Source organism: Cetorhinus maximus, chromosome 19 (assembly GCF_964194155.1).
Source record: "Cetorhinus maximus chromosome 19, sCetMax3.hap1.1, whole genome shotgun sequence".
Lineage (NCBI taxonomy): Eukaryota > Metazoa > Chordata > Chondrichthyes > Lamniformes > Cetorhinidae > Cetorhinus > Cetorhinus maximus.
This window is the reverse complement of record NC_135897.1, coordinates 15,652,229-15,668,445: the sequence shown is the minus strand read 5'-3', so window position 1 is coordinate 15,668,445 and position 16,217 is coordinate 15,652,229. Positions and strand designations below refer to the sequence as shown.

The window sequence follows — 16,217 nt, the reverse complement described above, 5'->3', positions numbered from 1 at the left end:
CACCAGCAAGGACACCTTGGAATATTTCTGTTATCAGTCTCAACCTCAAGTCAGGGAAGCTATATAGTGTGCTTGCAGCTAGGTGATGGGTTAGGCTTATTGGAGATTATTGGGTCCATGGCTACCAGGTATAGTTATAGGAAGGGATTCCATTTTCCATCACAAGTATCCTGTTAGACCTTTAAAGGGAATAAGAACCCATTTGATGTTCCTTTTCATTTCACTTGAAATCAGCTGGCCATGTCCTGAGCTGCCCCAGTGGCTCACCTGGTAACTGAATGACCCATTGTGGGATTGAGGAAGGACTTACATTGAGCACTTGGCACCTGATCTCAGCCATAGCTGCTGTATAGATGCCACAATTGGCCTTGGGCACTGGAATAGAGTGGAGAAGATCACTTTAGGTTCTTTCTCCAGGTGAAATCTAATAACCTCTGCTGAACATCCTGTGGCTGGGAACATTGAATGAGGCCAGGTATGGGCTCTTGACTGTGATATTCCCTGAAGTCCAGTGGCCTACTGGCCACTTAGGCTCATGTTTGACCAAGTAACTAGAAGCCTCTGTGAAATTGTCCGATTGTGGAGGTTGGTATTTACAGGAGGAAATCAGGAGTGTCTGTCATGAATTTTCAAAAACAAATGGGTCCTAATAAAGACATATTCTCAAATTCCATAGAAGAACAATTCTAAAAGGAGTCCAGGAACAGAGACAGCCTGGGAGTGGGGTTCACATATACAAATCTTTCAATGCGCCAAGTCAAATTGAGAAAGCTGTTAAAAAGTATTCGGGCTTAATTAATAGAGGCAAGGAATACAAAAGCAAGAAACTTATGATAAACCTTTAGAAATCACAGGTTACATGCCAATTCTGAGCCCCACATTTTAGGAAGGATGTCAAGGCCTTGGAGAGGGTGCGCAGGAGACTTCCCAGAATGGCACCAGGGATGAGAGACTGGAGAAGATGGGATTGTTCCCCTCAGAGCAGAGAAGGTTAATGGGGAGATTTAGTCAAGGCGTTCAACATCATGAAGGGTTTGGACAGAGTAAATAAGGAGAAACTGTTTCCTCTGGCAGAAGAGTTGGTTACAGGTTTGAAGTAAGTGGTAACAGAATACCAGAAGGCTGATGAGAATTTATTTTACACAGTGAGTTGTTGCGATCTGGAATGTGCTGCCTGAAAGGGTGGTGGAAGCAGAATCAGTAGGAACTTTCAAATGGAATTGGATAAATGCTTGAAAAAGGTAAAATTTGCAGGACTATGGGGAAAATGCAGTGTAGCCGAGCTAATTGGATAGCTTTTCGAAGAGCCAGCACAAACACCATGGGCCAAACGACCTCTTCCTGTGCTATATCATTCTAAATTTTTTCTTAATTATTTCTTAATGTGGTGATGAGGTTTGTGGAGTCATGTCTCTGCAGCAAGTGATGTGCAATCCAAGATTAATTTCTCCCTGAACTTTTTAATCTCCGTACAGAGCAGAAAACAAGTAAACCATCAATTAATAATATAGGCTTTGTGGGCTATTGCCCTCTGAAATAAATCTCAGACTTTTATTTGAAATGCAAAGATCATTAATGATCAAACAATGTTATGAACATGTTATGAGTTTATACAGTTATTTGAAGACCACTTGATCCCAAGAAGCTTTTTTGCCATATATTGTAGATTTTTTTTAAATTTAGTTTATTTTCTCACAGCTTTATGCCAGGTTGATATGGTTACCATTCACATGTTCAGTCATGCCACTAATTGGCAACATTGTGGTCACCAGCATTTACCTGGTGACTGCACAATGGGTACATTTTTCTAATGTACAGGCTGATTTCCCTCCAGTAAGGAGAATTTTTGAGAGAAAGTGATGGTCATGAAATTAAGGGCCTTCAACTCCTGATTGTCCACCATGTAAATTGATTAAGCCTCATACCCACAATATTCCAACTCGGATTCCTCATGTGTGTTGATCCTAGATAGAAGCTTTTTTATATATATATTCATTCATGGGATGTGGGCGTCACTGGTTAGGCCAGCATTTATGGTCCATCCCTGATTGACCATAAGGTGCAGGAGCAGTAGTAGGCCATTCGGCCCATCGAGTCTGCTCTGCCATTCAATGAGATCATGGCTGATCTGATAATCCTCAACTCCACTTTCCTGCCTTTCCCCCCATAACCCTTGGTTCTTTTACTGATTAAAAATCTGTCTCTCTCCACCTTGAATATACCTAACAACCCAGCTCCTTCAGCCCTCTGAGGTAAAGAATTCCACAGATTAACTACCCTCTGAGAGAAGAAATTCCTCCTCACCTCTGTCATAAATGGACGACCCCTTACTCTGAGATTATGCCCTCTGGTCCTAGACTCACCCACAATGGGAAGCAACCTCTCAGCATCTACCCTGTCAAGCCCCCTAAAAAATATTGTAAACTCCAATGAGTACAGGCCCAACCTGCTCAACCTCTCCTCATAAGAAAATTCCTCCATATCCAGGATCAACCTAGTGAACCTTCTCTGGATTGCCTCCAATACCAGTATATCTTTCCTTAGATAAGGGGACCAAGACTGTTCACGGTATTCTAGGTGTGGACTAACTAGTTTCTTGCCTCTTGAGAAGATGGTGGTGAGCTGCCCTCTTGAACCGCTGCAGTCCTTGTGGTGTAGGTACACCCACAGTGCTGTTAGGGAGGGAGTTACAGGATTTTAACCCAGCGACAGTGAAGGAACAGTGATATATTTCCAAGTCAGGATGGTGAGTGTCTTGGAGGGGAACTTCCAGGTGGTGGTAATCAGCTTTGTGTTGCTGTGAAGACAGTGGGGGCAGGGGTGATGGTGTTGGGGCATGGGGTGGCAGAGGGAGCGGAACTTGCACCCACAATCGACAGTGTGGTTTGTATATTCTTTGCCATTGTAGAATTGAGATATTAAGCTGAAAGACTTCCAGTGCCAAGACACGATAGGTTGTTCAACAAAGACTTTCTAGGTCATTGCTCAGTCATAACATGATATTTGCCAAAACCTTTTCCTGTTGGTGAACAGTCCAAAGATATTGGCCAAACAAACCTCAACTCCATTTTTCTGGTCTAAAACAAGCGGACTGTGTGTGCACCAACCTGCTGGCATGAGGCCAGTCCAAAATTGGCCCTCTGGCCTCAATAGCATTTTTTTGCATGAGCTGAGAAGGCCCCAAATGCAGCCACGCATTTCACTAAGGGGGATATTGGGGGGCTTGCCTCTCTGGCAGTGGCCTGGAGTTAAGTGCTGGGAGAGGGTTGATGTATTGGCATGAGATGGAACACATCAATTGTACTGACCGGCTCCACAGGAATATTGCTTGGTTGTCATTATTTTAAGTGTGCTTTTTAGTGGCATCTACTTAGTCAGCTTCAGGATCCCGAGTGGAACAGGCCTGGTTCTGCTCAATACAAACCAATCTCTGCAAGGGGGGCCAAAAGTGTGCTTTAGTCACCTCATTTCCATATGGAAGGGACCAAACCCCCTGTTTTTTGCTGGCCAACCAGGGCACCTCCAGTGCTGCCTTTGCCACTATGATGGCACCCATAATGCAGGCATGCAACGGGCATGTGATGTTGCACCACAAAATGCTACTGTTTGTGAACCCTGACATAAAGAAACCAACATGTAGTTCCACTCCCCCCATAAGCAAGGACAGATTGTTAAATACTGCTCCTCAAAGACAATAACCACCTCCACTTCTCTCCAAAGGCTGCAACTAAATTGAAATGTATGACATGTTTAAATACTACACTATGACAGATATAATCTGCCTTGCCCTAGCAAGGGCCTTATTCATGTAGAGCCAGGGCACATCTTGAAGAAAGCCACTGATTAACCATGAGCTGATGACTCCCAGACTTGCCAGTTGGACTTACTGACAGATTCAGGCTCCTACTCCATTGGTTTCTCCTGGTCGTACTGATTCTTCTTCCTATAATCCTGTAATATAATCCAGGAATCCTATACAGTTAGAATGCTAGCCTCACATCACCTCCTCCAAAACATGCTCTTGCTTTCAAGAATCAATTTTTATTTGACCCTCCTCAGCAAGCAGGAGGCAGCTGCTTACTTTACTATAAAAAAGCAGAAACTGAATCTTGGTGCACAATGAGTTAAGCTAACCCAATTACAAGGTACTTTAAACTGAAGCCTGAAAGCAAAAGCAGTGATGGGAAGGAAATGTGCTTTATAAAAAAAGGCTGAGGGATTGAGAGTTTGATGCTGTCAAAGTGCATTTGACATGCATTTCACATTAACCTCAACCAACACAGACTAAGTAGAGCTGAAATGTTAGAATTGGAGCTCTCAGCCTGATTGTAAAGATGTTTCTTTAATGGCCTCACTTGTTTCTGTAATGATTGTTGATGAAGTTCCTCACATTGCCCCATTTTTCTCCTTGTAGATGACTACAACTCTGAGCTGAGGGAGCAGTTGCCACTGATTGCAGGTTCAGCAGCTGCGGGAGTGGTCTTCATTGTCTCGCTGGTGGCCGTGTCGATCGTCTGCAGCAGGTCGCTATGGAAACACATTCAGACTTTATTCTAGTAAAATATTCAGAGAAGGGGCTGTGTTTTTTTTTTCAATTGACCACTTGAATGAAAGAATATTTGTAATCTGGTAGCAAAAGCACATCTTTGGTGTTGTGGAAAGTGTCTTAATGTTCTCGTTTACACAGTCTAGTGGAAGGACTAGCTCAGAGAAAGCTCCGAGCCATTGGCCACATCTGTTGAGTAGAGACATTCCAATTATCTTCTAGGATTGATTATTCCCCATCATGTTCCTGAATCTCCTCTGGTGGGGGAATCTAGAGCAAGGGGCTTTTAGCTCAAGGGCTTTGCAATGTTGTTGGTAGGAAGTTATCCTTGAGTTGGACAGACTCCACCTGGAGTACTGTGTTCAATGTAGGGTATCACACCTCAGGAAGGCCATATTTGCTTCAGAGGGGGTGCAGCACAAGTTGACCAGAATCATGCCAGAATTAAGTGTTAAATTATGATGGAGGATTGTATTCCCTTCAGTAAAGGAAATTGAGGGGGAAATCCAATCAAGGTGTTTAAAATGTTAAAATTTGTTTATGGCTAGATACAGAAAAACTATTTTGTCAGTTAGGGCAATCAAGAAGAATTGGGGAGGCACAATCTTCGAACATTTGAGCTAGACTTTTCAGGAGTGAAATCGGGAAGCATTTCTTTACACAAAGGGTGGTGGAAATCTGGAACCCTCTTCCCCCCTTTTGGTTGTGGACGCTGAATGTTAATTGAAGCTTTCAAGGTAGATTTTTGTTTGGTAAGTCATCAAGGGTTATGGAGCAAAAAAGGAGTTGAGGTGCAGGTCAGCCATGATCTGATAGAATAATGGAATGGGCTAGAGGGGCTGAATGACCTCCTGTTTCTAGGTGTTAGTGCAGGAAAATCAAAGACAAATTTACTCCCTAATGTGTCAATTAATGCTTGCCCTTTCACTTGTGTGTGGAAAATGGTGCCAGCAGAATTTGAACACTGCAGATTAAGTTTAAAATATTTGATGCTTCCTTTCACTATTGGAATTAATCTTATTATTTGTTTTTCTCTTAAGTCTCCTCACACCCCTCATAACTTCTCCAACCACGAGGAATCATGTGTTTGTGTTTCTTTTGGTGACAGGAAGCGAGCCTATGGCAAAGAAGCAGCATACAGCGATAAGCTTCAGCATTACAGCACTGGACGAGGTGAGTGACCTCAGGGAGGGCTTCACTCTGCAACGGTACCAATTCAAACACTGCTGTTTGAGAAGTTAAATTCAGGTTAAATGAAATCAGTAAAAGTGACAGTGAAGCTGTTGGATTGTCATTAAAACCTAAGTGGTTCGCTGTTGTCCTTTTGAAGAGGGAAAGCTGCCTTATTTGCCTGGTCTGTCCTACAAGTGACTCTTAACTGCCCAGGTCAGGGTAGTTAGGGCTGGGTAGTGAACCCAATGCCCACTTCCTACAACGACTGCAAAAAAGGTAAAGAAGAAGAATCATTTCAGTAAACTGAGAAGAGGAAAAGGTTGGGATATATGACTAAATTGGCATGCTGATTGAATGAGCTAGAACAGACATGATGGGCTGAAAGTCCCCCTTCTGTGCTTTAAGAGTCTATGACTTTATGAAAACGTTTTGTTGGTTTCTCTGTGGCAAGGGGTACTTGAGAGACAATGGGGAAGATGTCATGTTATTATAATGATATCATCACCAATCATTCATAAGGGATTGGGTAAACATGTTGTGGGTTCATTTATTAAGGTCAGGCACACGAGAACAGTTAAACACAGATGTAAAGCTTGAAGACGTCAGAGCTGTGTGTGTGTGCTCTGCTCAAATCAAAAGTGAAACTAAGGCTGGAACATATGACACATTTCCCTGTACTGATGTCATGCTGCCATCCCTTAAAGGCATATTACAACACCCCCCTATATTCTTAAAGATACTTGCCCACCCACCCTTCCAAAGAAGTATAACTATTTACAACACATGCTCATGTTTAGTTACCATTACACAAATGTATAGAATTGATGAATCTATGAGTCACTAAAGCATAGAGATTAATCTGCTGGTATGCCCAGATCTTGTGATGGTAAGTTTGACACCATCCAGGCAATGACCATCTCCAACAAGAGAGTATCTAACCATTGCCCCTTGACATTCAATGGTATTACCATCGCTGAATCCCCCACTATCAACATCCTGGGTGTTACCAGAAATTGAACTGGACTAACCATATAAACACTATGGCTACAAGGGCAGGTCAGAGGCTAAGAATCTCACCTCTAGTAACTCACCTCCTGACTCCCCAGAGCCTGTCCACCATTTACAAGGCACAAGTCAGGAGTGTGATGGAATAGTCTCCACTTGCCTGAATGAGTGCAGCTCCCACAACACTCAAGAAGCTTTACACCATTCAGGACAAAGCAGTCCACTTGATTGTCACCACACCCACAAACATTCACTCCCTTCACCACTGACGCACAGTAGCAGCAGTGTGTACCATCTACAAGATGCACTACAGGAATTCACCAAGGCTCCTTAGACAGCACCTTCTAAACCCACAACCACCACCATCTATGATGAGACAATAGGGATTGTGAAGGAGCGAAAAGATTTGGGAATCCATTAAATCCATTAAAAGCTAGTTGATGGGTAAAGGGAGTAATCAAAAAGGCTAACGGAGTATTGGGTTAAAGCTCAGTCATTCAGGAGTGAAATCAGAAAAGACTTTTTTAAACAAAGGCTAGTGGAAATGAGGAACACCATCCCAAAATAGTTTGTGAAATCTGGTACAATTGGTGTTTGCAAGTTTGACCGATCAGTTTTTGTCAGGCAGGGGTATCAAGAGATCTGGAGCAAAGGTGGGTAAATGGAGTTGAGCTGCCAATATGTCATGATCTAATTGAATAGAACAGTCCAGAAGGGCTGAATGACCTCCTCTTGTCTCTAATGTTCCGATGTTCCACTCAGTTATATTGTGAAGGCAGATAGGGCAGGGCAACCTGAGTGAAGTCAAAGATGTAATTTTGGATCTTGAGTTATGTTGAAAAAGAGAGAAACAAGCATTGAAAGCAATAGAATCAATTTTTATGGGAAAGGATTAGAAAGTGATTTAATGGAGAACTTTAAAGTTTTGATGGGATGGAACAGAGCAGATAGAAAACAGAACAGTTCAAGTGGGTGAGGGATCTAGAACAAGGCGATATAATTATAAGATTAAGTGTAAGACAGAGGGCAGGGCAAACCTCTTCACACATGGGGCTAAGGAATACGCTCCTTCTGTTCGTGATTAAAGCGACTGAGCCAATGTTTAACAATGGGTCAGACAGAATGGTGAAGGAAAGCAGGATTAAAGGGATATGGGATCAGGGAAAGAGGTAAGTTTAGGATTGTGCCTGCGTGAAACGTAAACTACAAGATGGACTGGTGGGCTAAACGGCCAGTTCACATATTGTCATTTCTGGCTGGAATCTTCCTGGCTCCTTGAAGGCAGGTGAGTTGTGGTGGGTATAGTCAGTTAAGGCACTTAAAAGGGCAATTAAGCCTGATTTTTTGACAGAGTTGAAATTTTGCGAGCTGTGCATGCCCCAGACCTCTAGCCCAATGCTGTGTCTGCTTCCCAGCAGGTGAGAGGAGGCAATTTCACAGTGGAAGGTCGGAGCCTCAAAAACTCTAAGGCTGTCGCTGAGCTCACCAGCAGCAAGTGGCAAGGCTGCTGTCTCCCCATGTTGCAGATTTGCCATTGAGCTTTTCGTGGAGAGGGATGTCGCTGAGGGCTGTATGCGTATTATTTTCCAGTTACTAATGGGAGGCTCCTTCAGTTTGGTCCTCAGCAGTGTTCTCACTGGCCTTTCAGTGGGGACCACCAGCCTGCTGTGTAGAGGATGTTGAGATCTTGCGCTTCCATCTTTGGAACCAGCCTGCTCTCCTCAACTGGATGGCAAATAAGGAGGAGGCCTGTTCCCGGTCGCCTCCCCGAAAATCTCCCCTGCTGGTGAACCACTGACCCAGAAATGGCCTGATGCTTGCAAATGTCCCATGCAAAAGATTCCACTCTCTGCATAATTCCATGTTTATTATTGCCCATGGGAGGGTTGTAGGGGGTTAAGGAGATTGGTGCAGGCACAGATATGCGGTTTGCTAATTGATTGGTGAGCTGTAAACAGCAGGCACCAGGCACTGGTAGAATGTTGCCACAGATGGGCAGCAGTGTCTTACAAGGATGTACAAGTGTGTGTTTTGTGCAGAGTAAATTAGGAGGAGTCTATTACCAGCAGTAAATGGTAATGCATCTAACAGCTTATATGGCACTGATGTTTACACAACACCTTGTTAATGGGAAGTTGTTAAACTCCCAGATGGTGCCAGCTGGCTAATCGCACTCATCTGAAAATATATCGAAATAAACACTGTCACAGCTCGAGATTGAATATATTCCTGCGTAATCTCAGTTTACATGAAAGTGTCAGGGAATTCTGAAATATGGTGAGCCGTAATATAGACACTTAACGCAACGTAGTCCCTCCAAATTGCTGTACTAAGGAGACAGGAGAGCTAATTTGTGAGTAGTTTGCTCAGCTGCAGCACACTTTACATCCTTGTTACTGACAGCTCACTCTCAGCACTTTACTCTAATTGCATTACTCACTGACTAAAAGCTGCTGCTGTTTGCTTTTTCTGTTTGATTTTGCTTTTGGAAGCAGTTTGTTTAAGCAATGCCGCATGGTGGTGTTTGCTCACTGCCGCTGTATTGCACGTTATGCTACACGACTGATCAGGCCCATATGCATCCAGCTTCCTCTGCCATTGTCTGGAAGGTGGGTCATGGCATTGGGCATTGGATAGCGTCCATCTCACCGCTTATCAGATCGTTTAATCTGTGAATTGTTATTGGGGGTTGTGGGGAGGTAACAACAGCCTTCCCAGGTTGGAGGAGAAAGAGGAGGTTGGAATTTCAATTATTCACTCAGGCAGGAAGCCGGTAGGCCCGATATAGACACAGGGTGGAATCGTCCGCACCTGCTGGCGTCGGGCGTGCTCGGCGGCGCGAGTGGACAATATGGCGAGAAGACCAAAAACCGATTTCATGATATTGTGAAACCAGTTTGCGATCATCCGCTCAGCCTGTCAATGGCGGGCCAAGTTTCCCGCCATCAGACCTCATTGTAATACATCTGCATATCATTATAAGGCCAGCTGAAGAGATGGGGGCCAGCCCCACCTTAAAGGTGCTGAGAGCACACAGAGAGAATGAGGGAACTCTGTGACACCTGCCCACTACATTCTGGCAGCAATGACCAGCACCGCTGGTAATGTGTCCAAGGAGTGTGAGGCCGGAACATCACTTTGGTCTGAAGGCTGCACAGAGCACAGGGAAGAGGCCCTGGACTGAGACACCTGCCTGTATCATGTGCAGAAATGTTTCACATCTGAGTGACACAAACACAGCTCATCAGAACAAGGAGTCACAGGCAGGGAGACATTCTTGGGAGTCTATTGACAATAGTGAACATTATGTACAAGTGATTAACACCTGTGTCCAGGCTGTGCAACTACATATTCTTGAGGAGGTGTCAGCTGTGGCTCAGTTCATAGCACCCTCGCCTTTGAATCAGAAGGTTGTGGGTTCATGTCCCACTCCCGGAAACCAAGAACTGTGAATGTACTCGAAAGAGTTACATGCGATCTGTTGATAACTCAAAGGAGTTACATATTCTTAACCTTCCTAACCCTGCCGCTACGTCTTGGTGCTCCCCCGACATCAACAATGGAAGTGGAGGCAGCCTGCTGACTGTAACACCCTGTCTGTGATGACCTTGTCAGGCGTCCCCTGGAGGGTTGAGACCTGGAGGGCCCCAACCAGCTTTTGGGCTCCTGCTGTGTGGCAGTGGTACCCTCCTCGGCCTCAGCTGGAGCTGCTGGGGTCACAGGAAGAGGGGATTCGGATGGGCCAGACACTCCCGGAGTCACCTGGGTGGATGGCCTCAGGGTGTGCACCTGCTGAACCTCCTCCCTATGGGTGCCCGAGGGCCCCAGGCTGACTCCTTGAGGAGAAGCTGGAGTGAGATCGAGCTGCCCCGCACCCCTCTCATGCACACACTGTTGGATATCAACCATGGAGTTTGGCGATGGGGTTCAGCCCACCCAGCAGTGCAGGACCAATGTCCTGGACCAAGGTCACCAAGGCGGCCGCAATCATAGAAGTGTTGGCATGCTGGTACTATCACTTCAACCTGAAGGCCGACAGGCTCCTCCATTGTGCCTTGCAATCTGAGGAGTGCAGTGGACATCTCTTCCTGATGTTCCCGAGTTTACCTTTGCAGCTCTAGCAACTGTGACATGGCCAAATCCAGAGGCTCGTCATCTGACTCAGACTCAGTAACGTTCTGGCCTCCAGCAACCCTCTGAGTGTTGGTAACCCGAGAAGACCCTGCCGCCACCTGTTGTGGATCAGTCAGTGAGATGTGCTCACCAGATTGTGATCCCGAGGCGACTCTAAAGCTAGGTCCCACCGAGGTGTGTGTCTCTGCGCTGGTGCAGGGTGTGGGTGACGCTGTGATGGAATTTCAGGGAGGGTTTCAGCAGATTCCTCTTCTGAGCTTCCCCCGAGGCTTGATTGAAGGCCCCGGGTCATGGACTCTCTTGGCAGTTTCCCAGATGTGCCTGCGGAAGCAAGGAGAGATAGTGCATGGCAGTGGCCTGTGACAGGACACATCAGGTTGTTTGATGTATGTTGCACTGCTGGATCCTCGCTTGGTTGAGCACCGCCAACCTCACTGTCAGAACAGGAATGGTCCAGATCCTTGCCAACTAGCTGGATGGCTCTGTTTTCAAGTTCGTGAGGACCTTGATTTCAAACATTCCTCCACCAGTTTGCAACCTCTCCCTCTTGTTGTGTGCCAGCTTGCCCTGCATGAATAGAGATGGATAAAGTGTAAGCAGGATGCCTGCCAAGCCAGATGATAAGTATGCCTGGCCTGTGTGGGTGGTGAGTGGTGCTATGGACGGGATGAGGACAATGAAAGTGTGTGTGAGACAATGAATGGTGGTGTCCCTTGAACAGGCAGTGAGTGAAGGTCTTGTGGATGTGTGATGGGTTTATGAGTGTGTGAGTTGAGAGTGATGAGAAGAGTGACTTAACCTGGCAGAATGGACAAGACCATTCATCCTCTTGTGGCATTGGGGGGCTGTCCCCTTTTGCATGGCATTGGCGCTGACCAACGCTGCATTGCCTCCCAAGCCAGATTTAGTGATGTTGCTGCCCATCCTGTGGCCAGAGTGGGGGTAGAGGACATCACAGCCAGCCTCCACTGCGTCAAAAAGGCGCTCGAGAGACACGTCATTGAACCTGGGGGCTGCAGTCTTCTTGCCTTTCGGGGCCCTGTTTTCAATGCAGCAGTCACAGGCTGGCAGCACTGAAAGGTGTGCACGCGGCTGCACTTTAAATATATCGCCTGGCATGATGAAGCGGTGAGGTGATGGTGTGGTGGGTGAATGAGAGCCCACCCGCCATGGAAGCAGCGTGTTTCCCAGGAATGCATAATTAATGTAGCTAGTTTGGGACAGTACGGCATGAAAAGCCACCATTGCGGTCAGTGGGTAAAATGTCGTTATACCCGCCCCCTACTGCACTTAGTGCAAATCTGGGATGATTCTGCTCACATTCTCATGAATCCCATCAATTTCAACTAAAGGGAGGGTGCAAACTGCAAATGGATATCGGGGAAGAGGGGGAGAACAGCGCGTGGATATCCAGGGGACACAAAATGGGCTGTGCTGGGATTTTGGAGTAAGCTGTGCTGGGAAATTGTGGAGACAAGCAGCAAGCTACAGAACTCTCCTCAGCTACAGTCAAGCTGCAGGAGTCTTGTGAGATGTTGCTTTGAGTCTTGGCCTACAATACACATATTTGATGCAAAGCACAAACAACGAGCAAATGCTACACCCATTCTGCTCTTTTAGCATGGAAATAAACATAAAACATTTTCAACAAAAGCTTGACAGAAACCCCACTTGTGCACATGTTTGTGTCACAAAGGGTCAATGATGTGTGAAGCCCTCGGAGCGATACAAAGTGATATTGTGTGTGGGCTCAGTATGGGTGAGCAGTGACTGTAGAACAGATCATCAGGTTAATGCCGTGCCAGCACAAACCTTGTGGTAACTACCTGCTATGCAGTACTATTGGTTAGTCTTACCTTACCAGATTTCTTAATGTTTGCCACATTCTCCTACATCTACTCCCAGATCCTGAAAGCACCATTAACAGTGTGCACCATGTTCTGCTGATTCTCCCCTGGATGGAATACTCTGGAGAGCCACACCAGGCCACTCTCCTCTCACCCACCTCACCAGACATCAGAGAGCAACAGGCATACAGGTGCATATTGCCACAGATCTCTTTATCGTACCAAATTAGGATTTCTGCCCTTTCATTCTTGTCCGTCATTTCTACCCTCCTCATTCGGTCTTTAGACTGAAAAGGGAAATAAAAATCAATTTCTCACCATTACAAAAAGCTCCAGTAATATTTGCTCCTAGATTTTGTCCATTGCCTTTAAATGACTGAGTCTCTAAATTTGAACGGCAGCCCTTAAAGGACCACACACTTTCTCAAAATGCTGTGGTTCCTTATCTAGCTGTGCTCCTGCTGTAAGCAAGGAGTGTTCGTTATCACTGTTTCGTGCAGGTTCAGGCTTAAGACATCCCAACTTACTCCAGGTTTGTGACTCCACTCTTGGATATGCACCCATGCCCTCCACACGTCCACACACAACCTTCACTTCAAGATCATGCTCATAGTTAGGTGTGCAAGTGTGTATGCACATGCGTGTGTGTTGCACATGTGTTGTGTGTCACGTGTGTGTCGTGCGTGCGTGCATGTGTGCGCGTGGTATAGCCAGGTGCACATCGCGGACAGGTAGAGTTCACACCTGGAAACTCATTTCAGATGAATGTGCGCTCAACCCCAAACTGTATGATTGATGAAACAGATTTGGAGATTCTGCTGTTGGCAAGACCCTACATGCAATCAAAGTGGACCAAAAGATTGGGGGTAAGAGTGCCCAGGGTATCAGTAATCCATGCTGGTTGCAACTGGGGTCTGGAAAAAGTGCTACTGAATACAAGTATGGATAACACATGCCCAGTGTGAGCCTTTTCCTCCTCCTAAAATGTCACAAAGCCCTAAGGCGATGCCCTGGTGTTAGTCATGGCTCACTCAGAGGTTGCGGGTTGAACCCACACCACAGTGACTTAAAGCAAAATACAGGCTGACACCCCTGGTCCGGTACTGAGGGAATGCCGCACTATCAGAAGTGCTGTCTTTCAGGTGAAACATTAAACTGAGGTTATGTCAGATATCACCTGTCAGGTGGATATGAAGGATCACATGGTCCTGGTCAATATTTATCTCTCAACCATCACACCATTATCAGATTGCTGTTTGTGGGAGTTTTGCTGCATGCAAATTTCCTGTCATGTCTCTCATTTCACAACAGTGACGATACTTCATTGGCTGTAAAGCATTTTGGGACGTGAAAGGTGCTATATAAATGCAAGCCCTTTTTTTCCTTTTTCTATTCCTTATGTGTTAGCTGGAACACTAAGCATCAGCAGACGGCACTAACAAGTCACCTTTACATTGCTATTTACCCGAAACTCACCCATGTGTCCTCTTCATTGGGACCCTGAGGTCATTGGTTAGTATCCCCCTCACTACCCTATCCGGAAACAGATGAAACCTGAGACTTACTGATCGGTATGGTCAATTCCTGAAGAGACGGAACAGTAATCCACTGAACCATCGGAACAACCCGATGGAATTCCTGTTAAAAGAGTGGCTAACATCGGTTCGACCAGTGTTGAAATCAGTCACCTTTAGGTTTTTTATTTTAAAGTAGAACAGCCAATGGCAACTCTTGTTTTTCATAACAGCAACACCGGAAAGGGAGAGTTTTCAGGACTTGTAAACCAGGGGTGAGGGTGAGACGAATGCTGTTAGGAAATCAGGAAGCTAGATCTTATCAGCAGGAGGGGAAGAGGGTTGTGATTGACAGGCACTTGAAATTTGCTCAAAGCTGTTTGAGTGGTTTGAAGCCAAACTGTATATATAAAGGGTAACCTTACCCTGCCATGGACCTGAGCTGAAACCATAGCACCGTGAAATCAAGAGTAAAATATGTCAATGAATTTTAACAGTTTAGCATAGTTTTATGATTTGTTATTACTACTTTTACGGTAAAGCAGTCACAATATTGTATCATGCATCGTCTAAGGGATGTTTTATAATGCATGAGAAGGAGTGTGTTGCTGCTGGTACTGTGGGCTTTGTTCAGGCACTGCATCAACTTGCAGGCCTCAAAGCCTAACTGGAGCATTGGGAACAAGTGAAGCAATGGGCGATTTAAAGCTTTCGCCTTCTCCTCCACTCCTCCGGACTTCATGACATCAGAAAGGAGATGGAGAAGGGAAGCATCTCTCTGAGTCAGTGAGCAATCCTCCGATTCAGCAAAGCGGAAGGCCTGGAAGATTACCCTGCAAGATAAATTTTGCCATGCCTACGCTCAGTACTCACCCCAGCAGCCCACCATGTTGGGTTGGCAGCTTATCACCTTTCTCTTGTCATTTTAATAGGAACTATTATTTAGTGAATGAGAACGTATCTTAAATATACATTAGTCTTGGGAATGTCTGGTAAGTCAAGTGAAAAGCCTGGGAATAGGAGTTCCCAGGCCCCAGTCTTCACTGACTGTTTCCAGCAGTCAATTTTTGGTCTGTCCCAGATTTGGTTCCTCATATTAGAGCTGGTGCAGGGACTACCTAAACTGGGCACTTTTCCTTCCCTCCTCTCAGTGGGACGCAGCTAAGTTTGGAGATCAGAATGTCCAAAAGCACCCAGTGTAGGTAGTCCCTGCACCAGCTCTAATATGAGGAACCAAATCTGGGACAGACCAAAAATTGACTGCTGGAAACAGTAAGATGTGGCATTTCTGGCCTCCTTAGGGCACATTTCTGCCTCACTGAGGGTTTGAGACTAGGCAAGGGAGGCAGACTGGATCCTCAAAAAATATATATAAATATTTATTTTAACTTTGCATTCTTGTGTTCAAAGTTAGATAAGGATAAACTTGTTCCAGTCACAGAAGGTTCAGTAACCTGAAAACAGGTTTAAAACAATTGGAGATTGAATCAGAGGGGAACAGTTTTACAGGGAGTTGTTGTGAACTGGAACACGCTGCCTGAAAGGGCAGTGGATGCAGATTCCATAGTAACTCCCAAAAAGGAATTGGATAAATACTTGGAAAGAGAATTTAGCAAAACTGAGGGAAGAGCAGAAGAGTGGGGTTAATTGGATAGCTCTTTGAAAGAGTCAGCACAGATATAAAGGACCTCCTTCTATGCAACATGGTTCTATGATTCTTAGTCTGAATGGCAGAATTGGCACTGCAGGATATCCATTAGCACTATCCAGAGGAAGGGGAGGCCATTCAGCCCCTCAAGCCTATCCTGCCATTCATTTAAATTGTGACTGATCTGTAGCTTAACTCCATTTATTCACCTTTGACCCCTATCCCTTGGTTACATGTACACAATAATAATCTATCAATCTCAGTCATAAAAATTTCAATTGACCCAGCTTTTTGGGTTAGATTTCTACTGTCTATTATGTGAAAGCATGCTTTCTGATTTTATCCCTTGA

The 16,217-nt window shown here is 45.3% G+C and overlaps 1 protein-coding gene across 1 annotated transcript in view; it reads left to right on the top strand.

Annotated features, from left to right (window-relative positions):
• Positions 1-16,217, top strand: part of LOC144693664 (ephrin type-B receptor 1) — a 540,104-nt gene that overhangs the window by 446,632 nt on the left and 77,255 nt on the right. Inside the window, exons 8-9 of the mRNA XM_078563531.1 lie at positions 4,415-4,523; positions 5,655-5,719. Coding sequence (XP_078419657.1) covers positions 4,415-4,523; positions 5,655-5,719 — 174 coding nt within the window. The remainder of the gene's footprint in view (positions 1-4,414; positions 4,524-5,654; positions 5,720-16,217) is intronic.